Consider the following 15,002-nt stretch of genomic DNA (forward strand, 5'->3'; position numbering starts at 1 on the left):
AGTTCCTGTGCCAAAGGAAACAGATTTGCTCTCGAGAAGCATTATTATCAACTGGAGGGATAAGTCATCTCAGACAGGTTTAATTTAACTCCGTCTAGTGCGGCGCAAATTTCACCAAAGGCAGGGAAATGGTCCCAGCCTTTCCTTTGGTGGCAGCACTTTAACAAGAAAACCCCAAGCACCTCATACAGTGTTAGTGTTGCCGCTCTGTGAAGGGACTTCATTGTCCTGTTCCAAACCCGAATTAATTTACTCAATAAAACCCTCACGTTGGACAGTTAAAGGAGAGTGTAGATGATGAAAACACAAGCTCTTCTGGGGAACTGCTTGCGTGCAGAGGTGTTTGCTGATGGATGCGGAATAGACAAGAAAGAGCAGGAGCTTTTGAAAAGTGTTTATTGAGAAAGTTTTTAACTGCACATTTCTCACAGCGCTGGAGGCAACTTTCTCCTGTTGTTACAAAATTTGTGAAGGTTACCATATGCTAATTTGTTCTATGCCTCATAAAACTCTTCAGCGTAGATGTCCTGAGCCAACAGCTACTGTATTAGGTACATGCATACACACAAATAAGTGTGCAGCTTATAAAGATAAAAGAACTATGACCGGATGTGTGTGTTTATCGGTGTATTTAATCCAGAGTCCGGGGGCCTGTTTAACACTTCTGGATAGGGATCACAGCCCCTTAAGGGTCCTCTGCTGCTTCGTGGTGTCCTAAACAAAATGGCTCTGGAGCTGAGCACAGCTCTGCTGTTGTGGTTGTAATGCCGATAAACAACCCCCCCCCAGCGTGATGACTGACCTGTTTTCCTCAGCAAAGCTGTGAGGAACTGTAGTGTGCTTACACAGTTACTGTGTTGCTTTCTCCACCTTACTAATTAAGATTTTAGGTAGGTTGCCACCATACACAAAACTGCATGTTTTTGCTCTGCATCTTTATCTTGCTATTTTATTTGTTTTCTTCTTCAGCTGAAGGCTGCCAAGCTTTAGGTACTGGAGACAGGAGCTAACACAAATGAAATTTACTGTGATGCAAAGGATTTGGGACTTTTGTGGTTTTGTTTATTTTTTATTTTTTAAATAATTTGTGTGATAGAAAGCTTTTGATGAGTAATATGATTTTTATGGGCCTGGTGGAGAAGGCTGTTGGTGTGCAGCATGCCAGATGAATTTGCTGAATTATCTGCTTGGGAAGACAAGCTGGTGAAAATGAGAACGCTGGGGCTTCGTGACCTATTTCTGCTGTGAATACATCTTCATTAAACGTAGGGTCATCCATCGTCTGTGGCTCAGAATGATACCCTGGGCTAACTAACAAGAAGGGTCATTTCAGGAGTTTCCTAGTGTCTTGCTGAGGGAGGAAATGACATAAAATGGAGTCTCATTTTTTTTAGAGCTAATACCTGGTGCATTGGTCTATCCCAGTATTGCCGACTGCTTCCCACTCCTTGTTGAAGCAGTGAAATGTCTCGGTGTCACTTCGGGAATGTCTGATGGGGCTGACGGACCCTGTGGCATGGAACAGCACTGGGCTGTGCTGGTCAGCAGAAATAGCTGCTTTTGAAGCAGGATTGTGCTTGCAAAAGTGATTCTTCCTGCTGCAGGCCGAACCAATTTGTGACCACAGTCCCGAAGAATCAATTGAAATTTGCCAAACACCAGCCAGTCTCCTGCAGAAGAATACTACTTTTTCTCAGTCCTCTGTAGAGAAAGCAGGCCAGGAGAACTGTGCATTCTGGCTGACACAGCAACTAGTTAAATTTAGGGGAAAGCAGCAGCTCTGCCTCCCCCCCAAGAATTACTGTATTGGAGACTTAGAGATGCAGAAACATATTGTCATGGCCTAGCCTAAAGGCAGATCTGGGGGCTCCTCAGAGCTCCCCTGGAAAACAAATCTGAGACAGAAAAGGCTGTTCTAAAAATAATGTGGAGTTTTATTTACACAGCTTATTCAGCAGGTATTCACAGAGGTGCTGAAATTCTCTTTGGAATGCCTGAAATTTGACTGTAACCCTTAATCTGAGACTCCCGGTGTGCCCTTCGTACACAAAATGAATGTGCCCTCATCTCTCCACCATAGGCTTGGTGTTGTTTGTGTCATAAACCAGTGAAGCTGGTTGAAATTAAGGGCTCAGTCCAACAGCCAAGCACCTGCTGAATTCAATGGGAATTTTGCCATAGGAAGGATCACATAAAGAGCTTTGGTGCTGGCCTAAATCTCATTTAACAAAATGTACCTTGCTCTTTCCAGTGAAGGATGAAAAGCACGGATCTGGGGTTACGGAAAGATCTGGTGGATCTTCCTTCACCTCAAAGTGTGTTTGTCACCTTAAGTACTTTTCATCTCAAGGACACGTAACCCTGGCATGACGTATGTTGTTGGTGCAGCCTGGCGTGAGGACGGAGGGGAACGTGAGGGGAGGCAGTCTGGGACAATCCAAAGAAGTGTATCTTACACAAACTGTAATGGATTGATTTATTTCTGCATAATGAGTGCAGGATTTCAGGTAGCTTTTGCTCCAGCTTCATTTGCACAGCCACCAACAGAAATAAATGGAGGTTACTGACTTCTACTTTGGACAAAATGTGGTCTTGTTTTTGAATTACTGCATTACTGCCACCCCACTCATCTTCACTGCTGACTTAAGGTTTTCTTGGAGAGAACCATTGGGCTCTCTCTGAGACTTTAAGGAACACACACGCATTTTTTTTTGTTTCCAAAAGGCAACATAGGTCTATCTTCTGGGGGTATTAATTCACACACTATAACTGATATCTTCTGGGGGTATTAATTCGCACACTATAACTGAAAGCTGTTTTGAATACATCCCACTTACACTGGACAACCCTGCAGGTCTTTCTACATATCCTATGCTATACCTGATATTTGGGTATTTTTAAGCTATCTGCATGTAACACAAAATGCACAGATTGTCTGTCTTTCCAATATAGCTAGAATATTATTGAAGCCAAAATTTTAAATTACTTTGTGCTTTTTCTTTTCTGTGGGCATTCTGCTTTCTTACATGTGGAGATAAAAGTACCTGCTTTGAGGAATACATTTGGGTGGTAGTATCACACATACTTTGTAACTGATACTTTGTATGCTGATATACTCTGGTGGTTACCATTTTAAAATTAATTTGAATTAATTGATTTTTGTCTGCATCCTGGGATAAAATGACAAAGTATAGAAATGCCAACCTGTGCATGCAAACTTTTGCTGATGAGGAAAGGAAGCACCCAGGATTTTCTTTCAATGTTTGGCTGACATATGGTGCTTCTGACACGGTAGCAAATTAATTGACTAGATGTAAAAGAGATGGACAGTTCTTAGCAAGGAAGGACAGGATATGCGTTATGAGACAGCTGGTTCTGCCTCTGTTGGATTATGGAGACAATATACATCGGAAAGCTAACGAGTCTCTGTTGCATAAGATAGATTCTCCTTATAATAGAATTGCACACTTTGTCTCTAAATGGGGTTATTATACACACCATTGCACAATGTTTGAAGAGCTTGGTTGGCCCTTGCAGAGGGTTAGGAGAGAAATAAATTGGAAAACAATTGCACATAAGACCTTCAATCCATCAACTGTTCCATATTTATCCAAATTACCGTTACACTGTTCCAAAATACAAATCTGTGATACATTCAGGGGTGGAATGTTAATACCGACTGGCCAGATTTGACAAGGCAGATTTTTCTTTTGCTGCTGCTTTTAACTTGCAGTAAAATCTTGCATCCAGAGGAAGAAGAGGTAGTAGTGGCAGCCACTTGCAGTGACACAATAACTCTCCACTGAGAGTGAATTCCCAATTTAATTTTTGCCACTGTGCAAACTCCAGTCTGAGTCTTAGGAGGTTTTGATTTTTCCAGAGATGAGCTGTGAACAACTTCATTTATAAGGAGCTCTTCCTCAGTCACATGCAGAATTGAAGGGCAACGTTTGCAAAAGTAAATTTTGATTTGAAGTGCTTCCATTTTTAGGTCCGTTAGTGCATGGTTTTCAGAAGGTGCAAAGGTCTGAAAACTCCGGACACTTTATGCTCCTGAATGCTGGATACCCAGAATTTTACATGTTCACTGAGCAAAGTCAAATGTAGCAATTCTATGTGATGATATGGCTTAATTCCCCACACTGACAGAAGAAATCTGTGGTAATAGTTGCAGTCGGTACTTATAAAATGCCAGCAAAAAGGGGTTTTGTCAAAGCCAGCATAAATAACCACATAGCCTACCTCCAACATGGCATTTTTGTCGTCTTCTGTTAAATCTTTTGTCTGCTAGACCAACTTCCAGTCAAATACCCCTCCTTTTCACTTCAGCTGTCCAGGTACCAGACAATGATCGGATCTTGCTAAATAATGTTAAATAATAACAATCTTAGTCTGACACGGTAGATACTAAAAATATTGAAATCTGCAAAGCTACGTGGGTGGCTTTTTCAGTGCTTTATTCCTCAGTCTGGAAAAAAGTACAGCCTCAAAACCCAGTTCAAAGCAGCCTTTCCGTACTGAAAGCTGCAAGTGTGTCCACGGTGTGGTTTCCATTCAGGCACGGTTATATCCCATTCCAACAAGTTTTCTCATCCAACATGAAGAAGACACAAGACAAAGAAAAATTACTCGGTGGTAGTTGTGGTAGTCATAGTTATTCCTATTCATCTTTTCCTTCCCTATCCCAGGGTCCCCTCAGTTAAGGTTTATATATATATATATGTATTGTGTGTATGTATATGTGCTTTGCAGGATTTTGTCTAGAAGAAGTTATTTCTTTTGTACCATCCTTGCTTGACATTTTTATAGCTAAACACTTCCTGTTGGATGAAGCTATGATCCTTAATGTAAGGCAATGTGGCTCATCAGAAGAAAAATTGGAATAAGCACAGTTACTAGTAATTAATTCCCCACCCCTGGATACTTTTCCAGGGCCTGTTTTATGTTCTCTGTGGTAAAGCGTGCTCACTGATGACAGTGTTTAAGAGTATTTCATTCGTTGTTTGAACTAGCTGGATGTTTCTCTTAATGAGCTCTCCCACTGCTATCACAACAACTTTAAATACCTTATGGCTAGCAAGGAAAGACTGACACACAGGCAGATTTGTTTCTGCAAATATCTTCTTGATTTAGTTGCATTTTTCAGTGAGGTTGATTTCATTGCAGGTTGTGCTGCTGCTATAGTAGAAGGGAAAGTTCTTATACAACTGTCTTTTTGTAGGAAAAGGAAAAACTGTATGTGGAACTGAAGCATGTCTTGGCCCGTCAGCCTGGACCTGAAGCCGCAGAACAGTTGCAGCTCTACCGGCATACTCTTCGAGAGAAGACTAAACAGCTGAAAGTAAGAGATGTCCTCTTTCTCTGGCTGAGGGGCTGCCAGGCTTGCAGAACAACTTCACTAGTGATTCTGGAGACCTAGGATTCAGGAAGATTTTCAATGATCAATGTGCATGCCTTTGTATATTAGATTAGGAAAAGAAAGCTAATTCTGCATCTCCCCAAGGGAAAAGCAATAGCCGTAGAATATCTTTTTGCCACATTACATTTGTTTATTTTATTATAACAGAAGAAAAGTCTTATTAGAATGTGTGCACAGCACAATGCTGTAAATGCTTCTTGTGTGCAGACATTCTGTGACACTGTCAGTTTTCCATTAAGCTATTCTCCATCCCTTTTCTTAAACTGTTGAAATCTTTAATAAGCAAAACCATTTCATTTTCTTTTTAACAAGATAGTGGGAATATATTGAGAATCCAGTCTTAAATTATTGTTATTTCTCTTGGAATTCATACATATATATCAGACTTGCAAACTTCATAGCGATGGCCAAAGTAATCTGTCCTAACCCCTTGCCACTAAAAGTGAAAATTTCCTGATTCAGAAGGAATCTTGAGGAAAACTTTGAAAGCATGATATTAAAAAGTGATTCTTTGATAGCACGAGTTGATCTTCCCTTGTTCTTGCCTGCATGAATGATCAGTCTCCCCAGGAGTTCATCTGCTTCTACAGCTCCTTTCCCTGTTGCAGTCATCATCTCCTGTTCACTGCATCATAATCATGTCTATACTAACCACGAGGAAAAAAATGCAGGAGCAGATGGGCCCTGAGGAAACAAAGAGGCTGTTATGCAAATCTTAGCTTTCCATGGAGAAGAAAAACAATGTAGAAGATGTAAAATAGAAGCCAAAGTTTAGCTAAACTGAATGTGATTTGAAGTTTTCCATACGGTTACCGGTTGTCCATAATGCATTCAATTGCTACTGTTTATTTCAGGCATAGTACGCTGTAGTGTACTGGTGTGCTTGTCATTTTGTGGTGCCAGGTCAAGTGTTTCTCCATCTTAAAGAAGGAAAACATACTATGTGTACTCCTACTTTCTTTAAAGTTTACTGATTCAAATTGAAGCAGCATTTTATTCATATTTGCACTGCCTGGTGCTACTTTGCTCTTGTGGATTTAATTACTTCATGTAACAAAGTGGATCCCTATGAATAAAGATAGATTAAAATCTAGATCTAAAAACTAGATAAACTCCTATATTAGTATATTTTTTTAAGCCCTTCATTTTGGGTTTTCACCTAGATCTGTGTCCCAGAACATTAAGAGCTAATGTATGTATTAATATAATTCCCATAATGCCTGGGGCATATTTTACGTGTTTTATTGTAGTTAAATTGCATAGCCTTAATTTTGTAAACTGTCCTTAGGTGCACAGAGGTGTTTGAGTGAAACACGATGGAAAATGGAAATGTGGTAGAAAATGGTGATGTCCTACATGGTCAAATGTGAAAGACAAAAGTGCGTATAAAAGCACTAATTTATGTTTAAGTAAAACTGACATCTCCTTTTTCTGCTTTTTTTGTCTTTTGTTTGTTAGGTTTTGTCCTCAGAATTGAATATGTATGAGTCACAGAGCCAAGAATACAAATATGAAATTGAAAGGCTTGCCAACGAGCTTCTGAACGTGAAAAAGAAATATCTGGCTCAGAAACGCAAGGAACAACAGGCCAAGTATGGGAGAATAACAGTTTTGTCTATACAACTTTCTGCATAAACCTACTTTTTTTTTAAAAAAAAACGTTTTACCCTTTTGATCAGAACACATCCAAATTTGACTGAGGTGATGTATAGTTTTGTTGCCTAACATTCCTGATGTTTTCCTTCATATTACTTCAGTCTGGTCTAGATTTACCATGATCTGAGGCCAGGTAAAGAACATCCAGCAGTGATACTGCTGATGTGTTCTCCAGTCCGGTTAAATTATTCATGCCAATGAGGAGGTGCCCAGAAGACACAGATTGCTATCTGGTCTCTCGCATCTAATGAGACACCCTCAAACATTATGAGGACCTCAATGTGCTTTATGAGTTACAAATTAAATGAAACAGCGTCTTATATGGAGGACAACCTTTCTTCAGGTGGCAATTAAATAATCCTGGTGTAAAAACAATGTCATTGTTGTTTCCAAAATGTGGCAGTTGTGCCTGATGACTATCTCCTTCTGGCAGCAGATATCATTGCCAACGGTTGTAGAGAAGAGCATTCCCCATCCACTTTATTTCCTTCCTACATGCAGGTGGAGGAAAGTGAGCAATGATCAGAGTCTGGGTTTATCAGATGTCTTACCCTTTTGAGGGGAGAGCCTAAGAACTTTCTCGTAGGTAGTTGTCTCTTCTTAACCAGTAGCAGCTTGATGGTACCTCCCTGCCAGTATCAGTCTGCAACTGAGCATTCAGCTGCTCCTCTTGATTAAAAGAAAATGACTAGGATCTTAGTCGCCCATTTTGTGGCCTATTAAAGTGACCTAATTTGCAGAGGCTGGGAGATGAGGCTATTCTGATAATGAATCTCCAGCCTGGGACACGAAAACTATTAGTCACTTATGAAAATGGAGTTATGGGACTTTTCCTCTTAAAAAGAAGTTTCTTAGATTTCTGCAATCAGATGACATGATGTTACCAAGTTTTTCTGTGTATGCCTTTTGTCTTTCCATCCCTTTATTTCCCCATCCTGTTCCTTCCTAGCACACCAAAGCCAACAATTCTCTGTGTTGCTGAATATATTCAAAGCTGACAGTATCTATTTCTTTCTTAATCATATTTCAGGCAGCAAACAGTTTCAATGACTGAATTAGCGAAATAGCCAGTGATAAACAGTGACTTTTATCCCCCTGCAAATTGCATAATGTTACCTTCATGTTTGGAATTAGCAACAATTGTGCAGTGCTAATGGCCTTCCTGGAGCTTTAGGATCAATATGTGAGGCTACCATAATGCCTGATAATCCATTTCCAGCAGCTAAGTATCCTCTTCACAATAGTTTTAATGTTTCCATTTTGGACCCTGACATCATGATTCTTTCTGTTCGCCAGATGAGAAGAAATTCACCCATGTTTTGTTGTTACATCGTACCTGGAATTAATTCCTGTCATAATGATTGAAAAAACAACTTGTTAGGGACATAACTGTTCTAAGGAAAACAAAAACATTGTGCGAGGTGGTGGTGACTGAACCTCGGCCTGTTAATTGTACGCAGTGAATGGAAAGTTGTGATGTAGGTCCATTAATGCCATACTCATTACAGCGTTTATAGGTTCAGGATAGCAATATCTGCTGTTAGTGCAGTTTGTCAGGTTGTTTCTCCTGTGGACGTGGCTGTAGTCCTATGAGCACGGTGTCTCTCTAACATCTGTGTTTAGGAAGTACATTCACATGCTGTTGGTGGTGCTTCTGCAGGACAGCTGCATCTCACTGCTCCCACCCGAGGCTCAGAAGCTACCAGCGCTGTGCTGCCAGGCCTGACTCGCACTTCTCTTGTGCCTGTGGCAGCTGAGAGGTCGCTAGGTGCCGGGTCTGTGCTCTCCTCTGCCCTCATTGTTTTGTTCCCCAGAAGAAAACTGTTGGGCCACAACCTGCTTTGAAAGACAGTGTGCACCCCAAGGCATAAATGGGCATATCAGCCGTGGTTCTGTCATCTCGAGACTCCTCTTTGCATTGCCCGACAGCAGTACAGAGGAAACAACCTTGTTGCGCTGCCTTCCTTCGCCAAACTGCCAATTGTGCATGACATGTCTTTTGCTTTCTGCAATAGAGAGAGCTTGTTCTGCAGCCAGACCCTTCCCCAAGGAGTCCTTTGCCCCTGACATGCAGCCATTCTGCATCATTCCTGCCTCAGACTGAGCTGTACAGGCACAGCTGGGCGTGTAGATGCTAGTCAAAGAGTCAGGGGCAGTTGATTCTTACAATCTCAGGTTGCTCGGAATCCCAGCTGAGACAAAACCACTGACTTGATCTCCATCACGCTGGCTAATGTTAACATCATGTCTGAAATAAATGTGTCTGCTTTTGCTAATAAAAAGAGGATCCTGTCGGGACAATAGCATTAGCAGAATTATTGACTACACTGGTATGAAAGAGAATTAATACTCTCAGATAACCTCATACAAAGGTATCATCTAAAGCTTTTATTGATTTGCACAAGACAGTTCTGGTTTTTGATTTAAAGTCTTGATATTGAATTAATGCAGCTTTCCATGGGATGCTAAAGGAATATAATGAGTGACAATAGGAATTTAGCTTTGTTCTGTGTTCAAGCTGAAAAACCATTGTTTCAGACTTTGGTTGTAAATTTGAAATCTTTTTCTTCTTCTGGATTTCAACTGTTATCTTTTCTAGATGTCTTAGGCTTTCTTTTCCTCACCCTTTCCATTTTCTCCTTCTGCTTCTTGTACCCTTTCTGCTTCGTTAATTTTTCTAATTGCTTCTAGCACTAGGGTTCCAGTTTGATCTTTGTAAGGATTGGTGAGAAAAGATGAAGCTTAAAGCCACACCAGAGACCTCATCCTGAAATCCTACCTATGTAAATAACTGCTCTGAAGAATGTCAGTAGTAGCTGGGAGCTTTTTCACATGGCTACTTGCACGTTAATTCTACATAATATATCACAGTGTTCTGCTGAACAGAATTTTCCGTTCTGATGAGCACATCTGTTGGGTGTCTCCATGGGAGCAATGAAGTCAGAATGAGCCTGGACTCTGGATCATTTTCTCTCACCAAAGCTGGAAGTTCAATAGTGAGATAGGACGAGCCATCTAAATGTAGCATGTTAGCTCGTAGTGCTGTCAGCTGGCATGCCCATTAGTGCTGTAGCGATATAATTAAAAACATGTACAAATGGTTTTCATGGCTATGTTCATCTGAGCCATCTTTTGCCTATTCTCCCACCTCCATATGAGTTAAATTTGGAAAAAGAGGCATAACTAGTCCTCCTACAGGGTTTCTCTGAACTTCCTCCTCTCCCTGCACAGACAGTAATTTTTAGAGACAGAGAAAAGTATTAATTCCAGGGGGTGTTTTTTTCTCCCTCACTGGGGACTGAGTAAGGGTGCTAACGTGACAAGGACAGACTTTGTAAAAGCCTGGTTGCACTCACATTTTTGTCTCAGTCTCGGTGACTGTAAAATAAAAGTAATGGTACTGGCCTTCTTTGTAAAGCCTTGAGACGTCTACTGTTGTGATAAACTACTACATCACAAAGCTCCACTCTGTTAATTCTAAATATCTTTGGACCTGTTTCTGAAACCTCCAGGTGTATCACAGTGAGCTTGAAATACTGTCCTTCGTATTTGTTCTGCTGTGCTTACCTCACAAACCTCATTAGAGAAGAACCAGCTAACCCTTGTTCCCTCCTCTTAAGGCCAACAAATTCAAGCCTTCCTGGATGCTCCAAAAGAGCAACTTCCTGGGGCCAACGGGGCGCCCACAGCATAGTGTTAATTTTTCTGCAAATGTCACAGGCAGGGTAATTATCACTAGAACTTTGTTAAAACAGAAAGACAGATAACACTATTTATTCATTAAAATTTAACAAAGAAAAAGTATCTCCACGTTAAGTCTTTGATGAATGCAGCTGTTTGTTTGAAAACAATTGTATACTTGCTAGAACGGGTCGATGATTAGAAATCTGAAGTCATGGAGCTCATGTACAAACTTGCTCTAATGAGGTGCTCTGACCATTCTGGGGAGTGGCACTAAGCTCATTTATTTCTGATTTTAAATAATTCCAAAAATCATCAGTAGTCTTGTAATTAGATCCAAACAGACATCTAGTCATGTCGGTTTAGCCTAACAGGCTTTAATCAAGAAATTTTTAATGATCTCTTGATACACGATTGCATCAAAGAAACTTTGGAGGACACAGATTTCCTTCGTTTGTAAACATCAGTGGGCAGCAGAATGAAAAATGTATTCTCTTTTTCTTTGTTTCTATTTCAAGGGAGAAGGAGCGATCCTTGGCTGAAATGGAATCTGAGTTTCCACGCCGCAAACCTGATGTTCCTCGCTTCACTGGAGGGGGCTTTGCTCTCAGCAGACCCCTTCCCCGAGTCACAGCTTAGCAATGGACTTACCCCATTCCCTTCCCCGGTTTCTTGCTAAACTCTGTGCCGGGCTGTTTGACAAACTAGAATTGAGAAAGAAATTCAGAATCAACTTTCATTCTGAAATCACTTTATTGCTTTCAGAAGAAGGCATTTTATGCTATAATTAACCTACTTTTGGTTTAGAAACGGTGGACCAAATATGCCATATGTGGTGCCATCAGAATCTCTACTGGTGGAAGTGAATAGCGGAGACCATGCTGATTTTTTTTTTCAACACTGTATCTCTTTATTAAGCACAGTAACACCACAAAATGCCTTAATATGTAGAGCTGTTTCCCCTTTATCTACCTCTGTTGTAAGCAGTCACTTCATTTATCCTCTGAGTCAAAGCACCTGAAAGAAATGAGAAAACAGAAAGGAAAAATTAATAAGCTGATGTTCCAAGCCCTACTGAGCAAATGCAAAATTAACAACTTTACTTAGATGTACACATGTAGCAGTTCTTTGTGCAGGTAGTATATAATTTGGTTTATTCAGTGTTTGCTACAGTTGTTTGTAAGATCAAGGAAGCTTGTGGCTGCAATGTGCATTATTAAGACTGAGATTCTGTTTACTCTGATAGACGCAGTGACATAATTATGTCTGTTCGGCTGGGGAGACTATGCACACTGACTGGGACATGCTGTTCTCCCACATAAATCCTTCCTAGTGAGTTAAACTTGGACTCAAAACATGGCAAACTTTACTCTTTAATTTCTAGACACTTGGGCATTTTTGTAACTTTCAGAAATTGTTTTTGTAATACAGCAGGAGCCCTCCAACCTTTTCAGCCAAAAGAGATTTAATTACCATTCATTAACAAGTGAAATAACAAAGTCACGGCATGAGGTGCTGAAGTATAGAAAACTTTCAAGCTGTAAAATAAAATGTTTTGAAACTGGTTTGTACATGGAAGCTCTTTCTCAGCCTGGGGGATAAAAATACTTGTCCAAAGAGATATGCTGATAAATATTTCACATGCACAAAAAACCCTTTGCAAAGATTTTGTTCTTTCCTTTGGTGGAATACATAATTAAATATTAAAGCTACTGTGGGAAACTTTTAATGGAAGTGTTTAATTCAAAGGAATCAAGTTAAATACGACAGGGATCTACTTGCCTTTTACACAGGGGACCAGAACACTTAGTCATCAGATCCATTGTATTTTTCTTTTGTTCCCAAAATAACTATTATTGCTTTTTCCCTGTCAAGTGCATTATTCTAAAGTTATCATTTTAGGGCAGTCATGCTGTCTGAATCGTGTCTTTTGTGTACCTGACATGTCCTAACTATAAAGTTAGGATAATTGAGAATAACTGACATGGGTGCTTGAGTTTGATGGGATCCCAAGGAGGTTTTACTGAAGCTTTTAAAAGTCAGTATTTGTTAAGGTCCTGGGTATTCAGCCTAGAGCTGGACTCTACTATGCTTACTGATACTGGGGAGTAATTTGTACTGAAATAAATCAGTAAATTCACATTAATTAATTCACGTGAATAAGAGAGAGACAGTTACCCTCTGAGAACACCATCACACTGAAGAGAAGCAACTGATTTGTCACACTGAGACGTGCAGCATACTCCTAACTTATCCAGAGGTACCTCACAGCTGTGCACATCTTTCCCTCTGTTTGGTGTCAGGTTTTAGAAGACGAGCTGTCACGGTGGTTAACAGTGGCCAGAACAAAGGAAGGGGAGCCAAGCAGATGGAATACGTTCACTAATTTTTGTGAGTACACTAATAAAACAGGTTATTTTCCATCTTTAGATGTATTTAATAGTAACTTGTGTTGCATTGGTTGATCTGTTTTTACAGTAAGACAGACACTCCATCCCCAACTGGGTCTTGATCTGAGTTGTCCAGTCTCTAAAACGGGAGGAATAGTGTTTGTCTACTGACTTGCAAAGGTGAATTAACTTATAAGATATAGATATATTAACGTATAGATTTAAGTTAATTTGTAAGAATTAACACTAATAATTTTTCATAAGAAAAAGTGCTTAATCTTCTAGATTAAAAACAAACAAACAAAAACAAAAGCAAAAAACAACCAAAGAGGATTGAAAAGAAATGTACTTTTCTTACGTAATGTGTTCTTCCTGCCTCGAGAGCTAAGAAGTGAGTGCAGGAAATATCACCTGCAAAGTAGGGGAGCTTTTCTTGTGTACATCCACAGTTTCAGGCATCCAGATTTGAATGCATTGGCTACTATCTCCACTTTTATTGCATTGTTTACTTACTACAGGAAAACTAAATTCGCGTTAGTTTGGGGAAAAAAAAGGCAAGAACATAAAGACATCAGATTAATGCCAGTAACTTTCAGCATAATCAGGAATAGAATAACTGCAGCCAGCTTGATTTATAGTGCCAGAGAGTCAAAAATATTTCTGAGTTCATGTAATAGAAGGGATTAAAGCACACCAAATCCACCCCCCTGGTCTATAAAAGTCAGGAGCCTGAAAAATCTCTCTGGATGCCTGTGAACGCAGCTGATGCGGTGGTGCTTTTAGTGTTCAAGGATGTAGCTTGCACAGCAGGGAAAGGCAGAGTGTTAATGAGAGTATCATTTGTTCAGTCACTTCTGCATTGTGAGCAGCAGCTCTGAAGTGCTTCTCCAAGTTGTGTTGCAGAATGATATTAATTGAATTCCCATCTATGCAAGATGTAAGCCTAGAAGTAGCAAGGATATCTTTAACTTCATGTTCCTGCAAAGATATGTGAAAAGATGAAGACAAACGGCTATGATCCGTAGCAGTTAAGTTGAAAGAAATCTTTCTTGACTTTAATTGGTTTGGATTGAAGCTGTAGTAGCTTACACAGTAAATCTATCCTGGCACCTTTTTCAGTAAGCAAAGTTATGTATTCATTTGCAGAGCTCTTGCAATACGTAGACAATATTTTAAGTAACTTCCCATGTTACTTAAGTGCTGATCTTGTCTAGCAGGTCTGTTTTCAGCATATTGTTTAAGCACAACAAAAACAATACGCTGTGCACTGACCCATCCATTCAAAGGCTCTCACAACCCTTCTGGGATCACCTGTTAGGTCTGACAGCACACGAAGCCTTCCTTTACCCTCACGTTGTGGACTGAGAGCAGCGTGAGCACACGCTACACACCCACTAACACGTCCTGCTGCAATAAATCTGGGAAGCCCCTGAGTGAACAGTGGTGAAAAACAGGTCACAGCTCAGCGCCATCGCGTTGAGAGCCACAAACTCCAGATCTGGGGCAGGCTGGGAGAAGGTAAGGACTTAGCACCTGCAGGCAGGAGCTTTTACCAACACGGCAGGGCGGAGGGTTTGCCGTGAGTGGAGCAGCAGGTGCCGGGCCCTGGGGCACTAATTGGCCTTAATGGCCCTGACCAGCCTCACCAGGACCCAGGGGCTCCATTTAACGAGCCCAGCCCTGCTGCTCTCCTGGTGCACCCAGCAGCAGGACAGAAAAACAGCTTTAGTGCTATCTTCTAAGTACTCTAGAAGCAAGAGCTGCTGCTGCAAGATGAAGAGGAGTGGGCTGCACAGGAAGGGGGGCTCCAGGCGCTGGGAGCCCAGGCAAGGAAGGGGACAGGCCTGCCCTCCTGG

The 15,002-nt window shown here is 40.7% G+C and overlaps 1 protein-coding gene across 3 annotated transcripts in view; it reads left to right on the plus strand.

Moving 5' to 3' along the window:
- The window catches only part of CFAP58 (cilia and flagella associated protein 58), a gene marked incomplete at its 5' end in the record, with an annotated part of 64,261 nt that extends 51,236 nt beyond the window's left edge, over window positions 1–13,025 (plus strand). For 2 of the 3 annotated variants that reach the window (XM_083845071.1, XM_083845072.1), the window contains 3 exons: window positions 5,222–5,341; window positions 6,878–7,011; window positions 11,275–13,021. In XM_083845071.1, the coding sequence (XP_083701197.1) occupies window positions 5,222–5,341; window positions 6,878–7,011; window positions 11,275–11,395 (375 nt within the window). In that variant the 3' untranslated portion in view covers window positions 11,396–13,021. Of the gene's footprint in view, window positions 1–5,221; window positions 5,342–6,877; window positions 7,012–11,274 lie in introns of all 3 variants that reach the window. The other variant, XM_083845070.1, reaches the window with a different exon arrangement.
- Window positions 13,026–15,002: the final 1,977 nt, after the last annotated feature.

This window comes from Anser anser (assembly GCF_964211835.1).
Source record: "Anser anser genome assembly, chromosome: 7".
In the NCBI taxonomy this organism is placed as follows: Eukaryota; Metazoa; Chordata; class Aves; order Anseriformes; family Anatidae; genus Anser; species Anser anser.